Source organism: Aquarana catesbeiana, linkage group LG11, assembly GCF_042186555.1.
Source record: "Aquarana catesbeiana isolate 2022-GZ linkage group LG11, ASM4218655v1, whole genome shotgun sequence".
Taxonomy (NCBI): domain Eukaryota; kingdom Metazoa; phylum Chordata; class Amphibia; order Anura; family Ranidae; genus Aquarana; species Aquarana catesbeiana.
This window is the reverse complement of record NC_133334.1, coordinates 25,125,345-25,140,045: the sequence shown is the minus strand read 5'-3', so window position 1 is coordinate 25,140,045 and position 14,701 is coordinate 25,125,345. Positions and strand designations below refer to the sequence as shown.

Genomic DNA, 14,701 nt, shown 5'->3' with positions numbered 1-14,701 from the left:
GAACAGATTGAGGGAATTTCTGACCCCCGAAAATGTGTTGGCTCTCTTTTGACCTTGTGGTGGTCATCCTTTGGATTGTTCAGAATACTGTGAAGACACACAAGGTTAACCACATTGACACATGTTTTACTATGGATTTCGGGCCTCCATTTTTTTTTCCTTGCTTTGGGCCCAGCCGGTGTGCACACACCTCAGGAACTCAGTGTAGAGATGGTGGGAACCCCTCATAATGGGCACAGCAGGTGTGCAGACCCGGGAACTCAGCATAGGGATGGTGGGAACCCTTCCTAATGGGCACAGCAGGTCTGCAGACTCAGGAACTCAGCATAGGGATGGTGGGAACCCTTCCTAATGGGCACAGCAGGTCTGCAGACTCAGTAACTCAGCATATGGATGCTGGGAACCCTTCATAATGGGCACAGCACGTGTGCACACACCTCAGGAACTTGTTGCAGGAACGGTGGAAAGCCCTCATAATGGACACAGCAGATATACAGACCCGGGAACTCAGCACAGGGATGGTGGGAACACCTCATTATGGGCACAGCAGGTGTACACACACCTCAGGAACTCAGCACAGGGATAGTGGGAATCCCTCAAATTGGGCACAAGAGTACAGACCTGGGAACTCAGCACAGGGATGGTGAGAACCCTTCATAATGGGCACAGCAGATGTACAGACTCGGGAACTCAGCACAGGGATGTTGGGAACACCTCATTATGGGCACAGCAGGTATACACACACAACGGCTCCCTTGTATGGATTTTACAGGTGTGCTTAGCTGGATTTCATTTGTAAAGATACTTTAATAAACGAGGCTCCAATTGTGTCCTCTAATTCACCCACAGGAGAAGAAGCATTTCCTGGGAGCCAATTACCTGAAGGAGGGTCCGGAAGGGAACAGCATCAGCCGCACCAACGTCGCCCAGATCCGTATGGCTTTCCGATATGAGACATTATGTAATGAGCTCAGCTTCTTAACGGACGCTATGAACACGGCACACCACCTCCCCCTGGCTATTGAGCCCATGTGACTATTAAACTGTGAAAAGGATGGACGTCTGACGTTTACCTCTGCACCGCACAAACGCTTATCCGCTCTCGTAGTGTAGAATGTATCAGTGTTGAAATATTTATTACATTTATCACGTATGGAAAGGTAACCACTGCTAAGTCACTCAGGACTTAATACAGGAATATCAAGAAAATGTGTCGTTTCTGTGCATGCCATTTTGCAATATAATGTTAATAAAATATTCGTTTTTTTTTTTTTTTGCATTTCAACCTCCAGCCCAGTGTTTCTCAACCAGGGTGCCATTTGGGTTCCTCAATGGTGCCGCAAACATGGGACCCAGTTGGTCCTGGATCAGCACCATGGTTCGGACGTCCACCAGCCCCATTACAACCAATGACATTCTAGGACCAGGATGCACGGCATCATTTGTTGGTATGGTGATGGCGGCCAGCTTGTCCACACCATAATGCAAGACTCTGATCCAGGGCAGGTAGCATGCAGGGCCACTCCCAGCATTCAGGAGAAGATAGAAGTCCATCTCCTCCAGACCTCCTCCACCTCTCGCCCTCTGCCAGCATGCTGGAGCAAAATGAAGGGGGGCTCTGATGTGTTAAGGGTGCTCAGTGAGGTGAGGGGGACTCAATGTATAGGGGGCCCTCTGATGTGGAAGGGGGAGTCTTTGATGTAATGGGGGGGGGAATCTAGTGGTCATAGTACTTTTTTTTTTTTTTTTGTATGATTGAGGTATTTCAGACAGCAAACAATTTAAACATAGATATGTTATGTATTCTACACGTTATTTACCTGTAAAATCCTCCCTTGTGTAGATATCCCCTCAGACTGCTGTTGGGGGCCGTCACATCTTGGATGTGACATTGGCAACCCCAGCAGACTAAAGTATCACTCTGTAGCAGCCTTTCTCAACCTTAACATCACTTCCAGGTCTCCAGGAACCCTTGCTAAAAAAAATAAATAAAATGGGTGTCAGTTAGAAAAATGCCCCCTTATGGTCAGTTGGAAAAATGTCCCCTTACTGTACATTGATGGTCAGTGGGGAAAAATGCCCCTTACATTGGTGATCAGTGGGAAGAATGTTCCTTACATTGGTGATCAGTGGGATAAATGTTCCTTACATTGGTGATCAGTGAGAAGAATGTCCCTTACATTGGTGATCAGTGGGATAAATGTTCCTTACATTGGTGATCAGTGGGAAGAATGTTCCTTACATTGGTGATCAGTGGGAAGAATGTTCCTTACATTGGTGATCAGTGGGAAGAATGTTCCTTACATTGGTGATCAGTGAGAAGAATGTTCCTTACATTGGTGATCAGTGAGAAGAATGTTCCTTACATTGGTGATCAGTGAGAAGAATGTTCCTTACATTGGTGATCAGTGAGAAGAATGTTCCTTACATTGGTGATCAGTGAGAAGAATGTTCCTTACATTGGTGATCAGTGGGAAGAATGTACCTTACATTGGTGATCAGTGAGAAGAATGTTCCTTACATTGGTGATCAGTGGGAAGAATGTTCCTTACATTGGTGATCAGTGAGAAGAATGTTCCTTACATTGGTGATCAGTGAGAAGAATGTTCCTTTCATGGGTGGTCAGTGAGAAGAATGTTCCTTTCATGGGTGGTCAGTGAGAAGAATGTTCCTTACATTGGTGGTCAGTGAGAAGAATGCTCCTTACATTGGTGGTCAGGCAGAAGAATGTCCCCTTACAGACAGCTTAAGTTATCTGTGGCGTTGTGCTGCTTTCACTGCCAAGTGGTGATGGACACAGAATTATGCTGGTGGCACCAGATGGATAGCCAATCAGCCACAGCTCAAGGAACCTGGTTGAGAACGGGTGCTTTATATTCTTCCAGCTGCTATATAAAGGTTAATGTGGTGGGGTGGGGTGGGGGTTGGAGGAGCTGGGCCAGCACAAGCTGATATTAGCTACACCAGAAGAGGAGAGGGCTATGATATGTATGGAGGGGGCTGTGCCAAGTAATGGTCTCTTCTGGTGTAGTCATACTTTCTTGCACGTTCATAGACCTATTGCAAGTGAATGCAGAACTCATTTATGAGAATAACACTGTAAATAGGCATTTAAAATTGCTGAGTTTTCCATGCTTTTACCTGCAGTTTTTACTATGGCGACCAGGTTTTTTTAATGCTCACAAAACACATGACTTTTTAGGACATAGATGCCGATCAGTCAATGATCTGATATTGATTAACCCCCCTTGGTGCTGAAGGAGCATTCTCCTATGACAAAGCATTCCACCATGGAAAAGAAGAAAAGAAAAGTGCATAATCTATGGGCTGCACAAATCTCCCAATTGTCCAAACCAAGAAGTATTGTCCATCAATCCTTCCTGCTGCTCCAGTGCTGGATGCCGGTGTGTACTGAGCCAGCACTGGGAATGCCTAATTTCAGGCTGAACGCTAGACATTGATAGAGGGGTATCAATACCTGATCAATCTTCTAAACACATCAATAGACTATTGAGAATTGGGTTTAATAGACACTGCCACAATGTGAGCACTTTATACCCCCCCCCCCCCCCCCCTCAATGTATACGAGGGCATGCCACCATATACTACACTTGCCCACGCTCTTCATCACACTGGGAACTTTCTTTACTTTGTTGGATTCATGTTTTTCCATTTCAGTGCTTTGACGTTGTGTATTATTATGAAGGTGCTAATTTCTTGAAACTTTATCAAGTTTACCTTTTAATGGGTCAGTCCACTGCAGGAGATGGTTTAATGTTTGGTAGGTGATGGAAAGTAACACTGCCTAATGCCCCGTACACACCAGCGGAATTTCCGTCAGAAAAAACTTGGATGGTTTTTCCGACGGGATTCCGCTCAAGCTTGCCTTTCATACACACGGTCACACAAGTTCTCTGAACTTTCCACCGTCAAGAACGCGGTGATGTACAACACGACGACGAGCCGAGAAAATGAAGTTCAATGCTTCTGAGCATGCGTCAAATTGTTTCCGAGCATGCGTGATTGTTTTGCGCGTCCGAATTGCATACAGACGATCGCGTTTTCGGATAGGAACTTTTTCCGAATGAAAAAATAGAGCCTGCTCTCAGTCTTTTGCTGGCCGGAATTCCGCCAGCAAAAGTCCGATGGAGCATACACACAGTCGCATTTTCTGACCAAAAGCTCTCATCAGTCCCATTATGAGGGGTTTCCACCATCCCTGTGATGAGTTCCCAGGTCTGGAAATCTGCTGTGCCCCTTATGAGGGGTACCCACCATCCCTGTGATGAGTTCCTGGGTCTGCATGCCTGCTGTGCCCATTATGAGAGGTTCTCGCCATCCATGCGCTGAGTTCCTGGGTCTCATTGTGAGGGACTCCCTCCATCCCTGGCCCGATTTCCTGGGTCTGTACAGTTGCTGTGCCCACTAGTAGGAGTTCCCACCATCCCTGGTCTGAGTTCATGGGTCTGGACACCTGCTTTACCCGTTATGAGGGGTTCCTACCAGCCATGCACTGGGTTTCCGGGTCTGCACGTCTGCTGTGTCCATTATGAGGGTCTCTGACCATCCCTACACGGAGTTGCAGGGTCTGCACACCTGCTGTACCTATTATGAGGGTCTTCCAACATCCCTGCGCTGGGTTCCTGGGTTTGCACACCTGCTGTTCCCTTATGAGGGGTTTACCACACTCTCTGCTAAATCTTACCTTTTATGAAGAATCCGAAGGATATTGGTGACACACCTAGGTGAGCAATCTCAGAGCCCAGGTCTACAGACAAGGTCTCAAAACTGAAATTCCACTTTATGGGTGCTATCGTTTTGCTATTCAGCTTCTTAAGTTAATGTCCTTTTTTTTTTTTTTTTTGTATGTATTCTGTAGAATAAAAGTACCATTGTGTGACATTGTGTCAGTTTGAAAAGTTTTTGTGGGGAGGGACTCCTGTATTACTTTTGAGTCTATTTATAAAATCTTTGTGCAGCCATTCCTCCAATGAATCTGCATGTACATCCATTCTGTGCAAATTGGGCAAAAATTACTGTGTGTTTTTTTTTTTTTTTTTTTAGGATATTTGTGAAAAAGATGTTTTATTATGGCCACTAGATGGAGCTCAGGGGCATAGGAAATACATCTCTGTAACAAGAGATACAATGTAACGAGATACAATGTAACAATGCTAGAGGGAATTCACTGCAATCATTAGCAAAAAAAAAAAAACAGTAATTTTTGCCCACTTGTAACATTTCTAATAAACACTAGAGGGAAACATAAATGGTACCATTGGTTATTGGGGAATTGGTCATTTTAACTATTTTCCTCTAGTGTTTATTAGAATTGTTACATTGTATCTCTTGCTACAAAGGCACATGTATTTTTCTACTCTCCTCGGTAGCATCTAGTGGCTGTAATGCGGTATTTTACTACTGCAAAAAAATAAAAGAACGTTTGTTCAGAAGAGAAATTAGCCTGATAACATTTGTTTTTGTCCAATTGGCACAGAATGGATATACACACAAATTGACAAAGAATGGATATACTGTACATGCAAATCCACTGGATGAATGGCTATGCAATTTTTTTTTTTTAATAACCCCAAAGTGTATTTCGAAAAAATTAAATAAATAAAAATGAAAAAATGGGACCACTACAGTCCAGTATTAAGAACACAGAATATGAAGGATGCTGGATCTGAAAACTTTCATGGTGTTTTGATAAAATAAACCGCAAATCAGACCTTGTCTGATATAAATGTAATATGGGGAAGTTGTTGCGATTATAAAAAAAATAGACATTGCCCGTGCTGACTAATTTTTCAGGTACAATCTATAGGGGGGCAGGGGGAGGGTCATCTCCATCCTTTCTGGTAGAAGCATGCAGACAGGAAGGTGCTGGCACATCTCATATAATCATGTAATTGTTTCACCGGATAGAAGCAGTGGGATAAGCTGTGGAACTCACACCCTCATAAACAAGTCCTGAAGAGTGACTTTTAAACCTGATTGGTTCCTGTGGACAAATATTTTAGTTTCTCTAAATCGGCTCCATTGTCTATTTCTAACATTTCCTGAAGATTGGTGTATTCTGGAGCTGCCATTTTTAAGTAGCCTCAGCCTGTAGACAGAGTGCTTGTGTCCTTCATCTTTGAAGTCTCATGGGACTCGAGACCCACTCAGATGACTTAGGGAAGCCCTTGGAAGGATGGGCAAACTGCCTGCTTTTGGTGATCGAAATCTCTGGGTATTCTTAACAGATTGGTATGGAGATCTGCCAAGCTTGCAATCAGCAGCAGTGAGGAAATCAACTGCAAACTGTTCAGGTTTTATTAAACATTAACAAGCACATTAGGACAGCACAATAGCTTAGTGGTTAGCATGTCCATCTTGCAGCATTGGGAGGTTCAAATCCTGCCTCCCATGTGAATGCAGTCTCAGGGTGGCATTCTTCTCAATCACTCCAAATGTAGAGAGGGACTTCTCCACTGACCGATGTCATATTTGTTACAGTAATTCTTTTTTGGCGGTTATTACTTTTTTTTTTTTATGAAAAAAGAACATGTTTATTGATGAAGTAAGGATAATATACAGATGCATTACATAGCGTCTTTCCAAAGGGTAGACAAAAGAGTGAGGTTACATGCATTACTTATGAATGTGTGTGTTGTCATAGAAAATACAGTGATACAGATAGCCATATATGGCCTCAGCAGCATTAGTTATATTTTCCATCAGGTAAGTTGGCCACCCCTAACATTTCAATTCGTTGGCCTAACGTACATAGTTAGTTAGTCCGTGTAAGTGCTAGTCTTCTCCAACCATTTATCCCATATTTTGTGATACTTATTCGGACAGCCCCTGTGTTTGTACATTACTTTTTTATATGGTAGTACCATGTTTACTTCCCTAATCCAGGCTTGTATAGTGGGAGGTTCTGTTCTCATCCAGTGTTTGGCTATTAATTTTCTGGCACTAAAGAGTGATTCGCTAAGGATTGTAGTCAGGGGTCTATCTTTGTCAGCATCTGGGAGTAGCCCAAGAAGGCATGGCTTGGGGTCGAGTTGCACTGGTGATCCCATGTGGTCGTGGAGGAACTTTATGATTTGTGCCCAGTAACTTTGTATCACTGGGCATGACCAGAGTAGGTGAAAGAATGAGCATGGGTTGCTAGAGCATCTTGGGCAGTTTAGGTTCTGGTGTGGAGAGAATTTTGCAATTCTGGATGGTGTGAGGTATGACTTGTGTATTATATACAGCTGGGTCAAGCGCTCGGAGATTTTGGGTGATGTGGTTTTAACGTTTGCCAGTATGTCTTCCCAGTCAGAGTGATCTATGGGTCCCACATCGTCCTCCCATCTAATTCTTGCCATGTCTATGATCCTTGCTACCGATTTGGTGCGAAGTGTAGTGTAGAGGGTGGATATAAGTTTTTCTGGGTTTGACCCTGTAATTATATCTACCAGTGGCAGTATTTGTGGGTTAGGAAGTCCGCACCCGAATTGGGTTTGGAGCGCGTGCCTTAGCTGCATGTAACTAAATTGAATTTGTAGGGGGAGATCAAACTCCTCGCAAAGTGTCTGGAAGCTTCTAATTCCGAATATGGTGGTGATCTGGAATAGAAATACTATTCCCTTGGCTGCCCATCTAGTGGCTCCCGGTAGAGAGGTCAGTTCCGTCAACTGGGGGTTGTGCCATAGGGGTGTGTGTGAGTGAAAGGAGTCGGCTCCAATCAACTTGATCGCCTTCTCCCACACATATCTATGTTGGGAAAGTAATAAGTCTCGGTCCTTATTTTTGTCTTGTTTACTGCTTTTCCTGAATATAACCTGTAGTGGGGAGTGCATGTCACTATTTGGTTTTTTACATACTAGGGTTTGGTATCTGGTCTCATCTGTTTTGTGGATATAGTATAGGTGCGAAAGTTGTGCCGCAATGTAGTATGCGTATAGATCCGGTAGGGCCACTCCTCCCGAGGAGGTTGGGTTTTTGAGCGTGTTCCAAGCTAACTTATGCCTGTTGGGCCCCCATATAAAGGAGTTGATTATTTTGTCAAGTGTTTTAAAAATGTTAAGGGGGATACGTACAGGAGAGTTCCAGAGTATATATAGGAATTTTGTAAGTAATATCATCTTAAATAGGTTAATCCTGCCCGATATTCCCAAGGGGAGTCTTGCCCAGGTTTGTGTGCGGGATTTTAAGTGTAGAAAGAGTGGTTCGATATTGTTGCTGATATAATCTAGCGGGTCTTTAGTAATCTCTACTCCTAAGTACTTAATGCGGGCAACTCGTTGTAGGGGGAGTGAGGCTGCAATTTGTGATGGGGGTGACAGATCTAGAGGGAGAATCTGTGATTTGGACCAGTTCATGTTAAGGCCCGAGTGTTTCCCGAATTTTTCAATGGTCGTTAGGGCTGTTTGGAGGGAAAGGCCCGTGTCCTCCAGATAAAGAAGCATATCGTCAGCATATAAACTTAACGTCTCAGTCAGGGATCCTATACGTAGTCCGCGTATATCCGGGTTCATCCTAAGGGAGATGGCAAGGGGCTCCACTGCCAAGGCATATAGTAGTGGGGACAATGGGCACCCCTGGCGAGTTCCCCGTTTCAATGGAAATGGGTCAGATGTCCATCCGTTTACCACCACTCTGGCCATTGGGGAATAGTACAGTAATTGTACCCATTTTATGAAGTTTGGGCCGAATCCGAAGCCTCGTAGGCATTCCCAAAGGTAACTCCATTCAACCGAATCGAACGCCTTTGCGGCGTCTAGGGTCACTATCGCTCTATCTCCCATGTGTTCATGATCCGCCTGAATGTTCATGTGAAGACGTCTTAGATTCATGGCTGTGTTTTTCCCAGGCATGAATCCTGTCTGGTCAGAGTGGATGAAGGAAAGGATACTGTTATTGAGGAGCATAGCTAATATTTTGGCTAATATTTTGATGTCAGCTTGGAGAAGCGAGATTGGGCGATAGGATTCAGGTAGTTGGGGGTCTTTGCCTGACTTAGGGATTACTATAATTACTGCTTGGCGGAGGGTTTCAGGGAGGGTCTCGGTTTCGAATATATGTTTATATAGTTTCAATAATTCAGGGGTCAAAATCTCTGAGTAAACTGCATAGAAGTCTAGGGGGATGCCGTCGCCGCCTTAGCTGGCGCAAGGGATGCTATAGCAAGGGCAATTTCATCTGCCGTGAGAGGAGCTTCTAAGTCTTGCACTTGGGATTCCGAAAGCTGTGGGAAGGGGATGTTTTGGAGGAAGGCCCTAGTTTCTTGTGAAGTGACCTCAACCTTGGAGTATAAATCAGTATAATAATTCTGGAATGCGTCTGCGACCGCCTGGGGGTCCGAGAAAGTTTCATTATGTGGGTCAACGAGAGTTACTGTTATTGGGGGGTTGGACTCTTGGCGGGCTAAGTATGCTAATAGTTTCCCTGCTCGCTCCCCTTGCTCAAACAGACGTTGTTTCATAAAGAAAAGTTTCTGTTTGGCTTTCTCGTAATGAAGTTGGTCTAATAGGCGGGTGTGAAGTTTGATTGCAGCTGCTTTGTCTCGGGAGGGCTCATGCTGAAATTCCCTTGCCAGTAAGTCTGCTTTAGCAGAGGCCTGGTGGAGAATTAGGTTAGAGGAGGTTTTAATTCTGCGTATTTGGGAGGATAGAATAGTGCGGACATGGAGTTTGAATGCCTCCCAAACCTGTCCCACCGGGGCTGTATTACTGTTGATGTTAAAGTAGAATTGCCATTCCTTGTAAGTATCCTCCTGGTCTTTCAGCATTGACAGCCAGAAGGGGTGGAGGCGTTTATTACTTTTAACTTTAATTTTTTTTTTATTACAATTTTATCAGGGGTTCTGTAGAACCTGGAAATGATTTTAAGGGCTCCTGTGGGGAAAAATGGTTGAGAGGCTGCTAAGGGATTTAAGAGATTTACAGTACAGTATATGGAGGTCTCTAACACATAGGGGAGTATTAGAAAGATCTGGATACCCTTTTTAAGCAATTCTCAATTTGGGTTATGTGTAACCCTCAGGTTCCCCCAGAGGTTTCAAGGGGTTAAAGAATTGTGCATTAATTAACCACTCATCTCATGGTGCCTTGCATGGTTTCAGAGACAACACCATTTGCCAGAACAAGCGGCATGGCCCCAACATGTCTTTTGATCAGCCATTCTCCACCAAGGTTCCTCCAGAGATTGCTAGCGGTTCCTTCAACTGGCTAATTTGACCACTCATGGCTCCGAAACCATGCAGGCACCATGACATGAGTGGTCAATTAGCCACAGTTGAGGGAACCCCTAGCAACCTCTTGAGGAACCTTGGCCCCAACATGTCAAAAGACATGTTGGGGCCATGCCGCTTGTTCCGACAAATGGTGTTGGCTCCAAAACCATGCAGGCACCATGACAACACCATTCGTTAGAACAAGCGGCATGGCCCCATTGATCTTTCTCCACCAAAGTTCCTCCAGAGGTGGCTAAGGGTTCCTTGAGCTGTCACCAATCAACCTCCCATCTGATGGTAACTGCATAGTTCCAGAGCCAATGCCACTTTGCAGAACCAGCATCAAGGGTCTTGTTAATGGTAAGGGTGCCACTCTGATCACTGCTGTAAGGGGGACATTCTTCTCACTGACTACCAATAGAAGGGGTATTTTTTGCCATTGATCCCAATTGATTTGACTATAGAAGGGATTCTAGAAAAATTATTTCAAGGGTTTCTCTGGGGTTAGAAGGTTGAGAAAGGCTGGCATATATGGATTATTATACAATTGATGTAGAACTCTTTGAAGAAGATTCCAATAGTTGGAAAAATGTGACGTTTGAAATGTGCCTTTCAAAGCTTTAGTCCAGGGGTCTCCAAACTATGGCCCTCCAGTTGTTAAGGAACTACAAATTCCCATCATGCCTAGTCATGTCTGCCAATGTCAGTGTTTCAATGCCTCATGGGATGTGTAATCCCCCAACAGCTGAAGAGAAATAGCTTGGAGATCACTGCTTTAGTCCACTGGAGGTCATAAAACTCCTTACCTTTTGTCCCGTTTCCATCTGGCCATTGGTTAAATGGCTGCCTCAAATTTAGAAGGTTTTGGGCAAAATTTGAGCTGCTGGCACCACCTGGCTCAACAAAAAGTCAACTGAACAACCAACTTTTGTCAAAGGTGGCAAGTGGAAAATTATCAGCAAAACAGCACTTACATCCATGCACTGTTAAGGTATTCCGATAGCCACTGATGCCGGCTGTCAGAATACAATAGTCCAGCAGGCAAGACTTGTCCATCCAAGCTATCTAACATGGATGGAGGAATCGGCTTTCTTTTATTAAATCTATAGGATGAATAAAAACAATGTCTGTATGTGTATGGCCAGCTTTATGGAACCTAGACCTGTGGCTCGGAAAGTTGTAAAACTGGGGTGCCCAACCTGCTGCCCAAGGGTGCATGTGACCCAACAAAGCTATGAATGCAGCCCAACACAAAATCATAAACTTACCTAAAAGTTTTTTTTTTTCTCTTCTTTTTAAATGCATTTATGCTTAGCATACACATGCAGCCAAAGAAAAATTTGAGTGTGACGCTTTACTGGACACTTATACATTTTATCTTCCCAAAGAAACATCTCCCACTCTTCACAATCACCCCTCCTTCATGTCTTCAGTTTTCAACAGCACCCCCACTGGAGAAAATAATTATTTGATCCCCTGCAGATTTTGTAAGTTTGCCCACTTACAAAGAAATGAAGGGTCTATAATTATTATCATAAGTGTGTTTTAAATGATAGAGACAACCAAATCAACCAAAAATCCAGAAAAAAAAAAAAACACATAAAACCTAATTTATAACAAAAGTTGCAGTTCAGTGAGTAAAATAAGTATTTGATCCCAAAGCAAAACATGACTCTGTACTTGGTGGAGAAACCCTTGTTGGCAAGCACAGAGGTCAGACGTTTCTTGTAGTTGGTGACCAGGTTTGCACACATCTCAGGAGGGATTTTGGTCCACTCTTCTTTACAGATCTTCTCTAAATCCTTAAGATTTCTTGGCAGTCGCTTGGAAATTTAAAGTTTCAGCTCCCTCCATAAATTTTCTATAGGTTTAAGGTCTGGGGACTGGCTAGGCCACTCTATGACCTTTATGTCCTTCTTGAGCCACTCCTTTGTGCCTTGGCAGTATGTTTTCGGTCATTGTCATGCTGGAAGACCCATCCATGACCCATCTTCCGTGTTCTGGCTGAGGGAATAAGGTTCTTGTCCAAGATTTTACAATACATGGCCCCCCGTCCATTGGCCCCTCAATGCGGCAAAGTCGGTCCGTATCTTTAGCAGAGAAACAAAGCAAAGCATCATGTTTCCACCTCCGTGCTTGACTGTAGGGATGGTGTTCTTAGGGTCATAGTCAGCATTTTTCTTCCTCCAAACACAGTGAGTCAAGTTAATGCCAAAGAGCTCAATTTTGGTCTCATCTGAGCACAGCACTTTCTCCCAATCCTTCTCTGAATCATTTAGATGTTCATTGGCAAACTTCAGAGGGGCCTGTACATGTGCCGCCTTGAGGAGGGGGACCTTGGGGGCGCTGCAGGATTTCAATCCATGGCGGCCTATTGTGTTACCAATGGTTTGTTTGGTGACTGTGGTCCCAACTGCCTTGAGATCATTCACAAGTTCCTCCCGTGTAGTTCTGGACTGATCCCTCACTTTTGTCATGAGCATCCTTACCCCATGAGACGAAATCTTGCATGGAGCCCCAGACCGAGGGCAATTGATGGTCATTTTGTATTTCTTCCATTTGCGAATAATCACTCCAACAGTTGTCTCCTCACCAAGCTTCTTGCTGATGGCCTTGTAGCTCATTCCAGCCTTGTGTAGGTCTACAATCTTGTCTCTGACTTCCTTAGACAGCTCTTTGGTCTTCCCCATGATGGTGAGGTTTGAATGGAAGAAAGAGATTCTGTGGACAGGTGTCTTTTATACACATAACGAGTTGTCGTTAGGAGCACCTTCTTACATTGACAGGACTAATCTGTGTACCACATGAGCACCTACTGTAGCCAGTCTGTAGGAGCCAGAATTATTGTTGGTTGGTAGGTGATAAAATACTTATTTTACTCACTGAACTGCAACTCAATTTATAACATTTGTATCGTATTTTTTTTCTGGTTGATATTCTGTCTCCATCATTTAAAATACACCTATGATAAAAAAATTATACTGATCATTTCTTTGTAAGTGGGCAAACTTACAAAATCTGCATGGGATCAAATCATTATTTTCCCCCACTGTATATTTATGAGCAACTATGTTCCAGCAAGGGCAACATTAGAACCGAAAGATCTGATGAGATCTTGAGAATTACAACTCCCTCCATTCAGATCAGTGGTTCTCAGCCTCCGTCCTCAAGTACCCCCAATGGGTCCATGTTTTCAGGTTTTCCTTTACTTTGCACAGCTGCTTTAACCACCTGCCTACCAACCGCCATCATACTGCGGCAGGTCGGCACGATCCCGCGTAGCTATACGTCGGTCCCTTTAAGTGGAATAGCAGGCGGGCGTGCTGATGCTCGTGACCGGCAGTCGCGATGACCGCTGGCCACAAGCGATCGCGGGCACGAGAGGCAGAACAGGGAAGTGTGTGTGTGGGGTGTGTAAACACACACATCCCAGTTCTGAGAGGAGAAAGAGATCTTGAGTTCCTATGAGCTGGGAACCACGATCTCTCATCTCCTATAGTCAGTCCCATCCCCCACAGTTAGAACACACACATAGAAAACACTGTTAACCCCTTCCCTGCCAGTGACATTTGTACAGTAATTAGTGCATTTTTATAGCGCTGATCGCTGTATAATTGTCAATTGACCCAAAAATGTGTAAAAAATGTCCGATATGTGTCCGCCGTAATGTTGCAGTCTCGATATAAAAAAAAAAAAAAAAAATTGCAGGCCGCCACCATTACTATGGTAGAAAAAAAAAAATTATTAGAAAATTATTATTAAAAAATTTATATATATATATATATATATATATATATATATATATATATATATATATATATATATATAAAAATGCCATAAATCTATCCCCTATTTTGTAGACGCTATAACTTTTGTGCAAACCAATCAATATACGCTTACTGCGATTTTTATTACCAAAGATATGTAGAAGAATGCATATTGGCGTAAACTGAGGGGAAAAAAAAAACTGTTTTTTTTTTATTTTTAAATTGGGGCTATTTATTACAGCAAAAAGTACAAAATAGTGTTTTTTTTTTTTTTTGTTTTTTTTTCAAAATTGTCTCTCTTTTGTCCCTTTTTGTTGTTTATAGCGCAAAAAAAATAAAAACCGCAGAGATGATCAAATAGCACCAAAAGAAAGCTCTATTTTTGTGGGGGAAAAAAAAAAAGGGACGTCAATTTTGTTTGGGTACAGCGTCGCACGATCGCACAATTGTCAGTTAAAGCGACGCAGTGCTGTATCGCAAAAAATGGCCTGGTCATTGAGCAGCCAATTCTTCTGGGGCTGAAGTGGTTAAATCAATATCAATGACATGGTATTGATCAGAGCTATTTTATCTGGGGGTACTTGAGGACTGAGGTTGAGAACCACTCACTGTGTTAGATAACCAAAAATAGTGTCAGCACTAGTTTTGTTGTCCTCTTTTACAATTAAAAAAAAAAAGAAAAAAGAAAAAAAAAATTACAAAAAAACAAACAAACACTACTTGG

At 43.4% G+C, this 14,701-nt stretch overlaps 1 protein-coding gene across 6 annotated transcripts in view; it reads left to right on the top strand.

Annotated features, from left to right (window-relative positions):
- The window catches only part of AMPD3 (adenosine monophosphate deaminase 3), a 74,734-nt gene extending 73,479 nt beyond the window's left edge, over window positions 1-1,255 (top strand). For all 6 annotated transcript variants that reach the window (XM_073604089.1, XM_073604088.1, XM_073604090.1 and 3 more), the window contains one exon: window positions 850-1,255. In XM_073604089.1, coding sequence (XP_073460190.1) covers window positions 850-1,035 — 186 coding nt within the window. In that variant the 3' untranslated portion in view covers window positions 1,036-1,255. The remainder of the gene's footprint in view (window positions 1-849) is intronic.
- The last annotated feature ends 13,446 nt before the right edge of the window (window positions 1,256-14,701 follow it).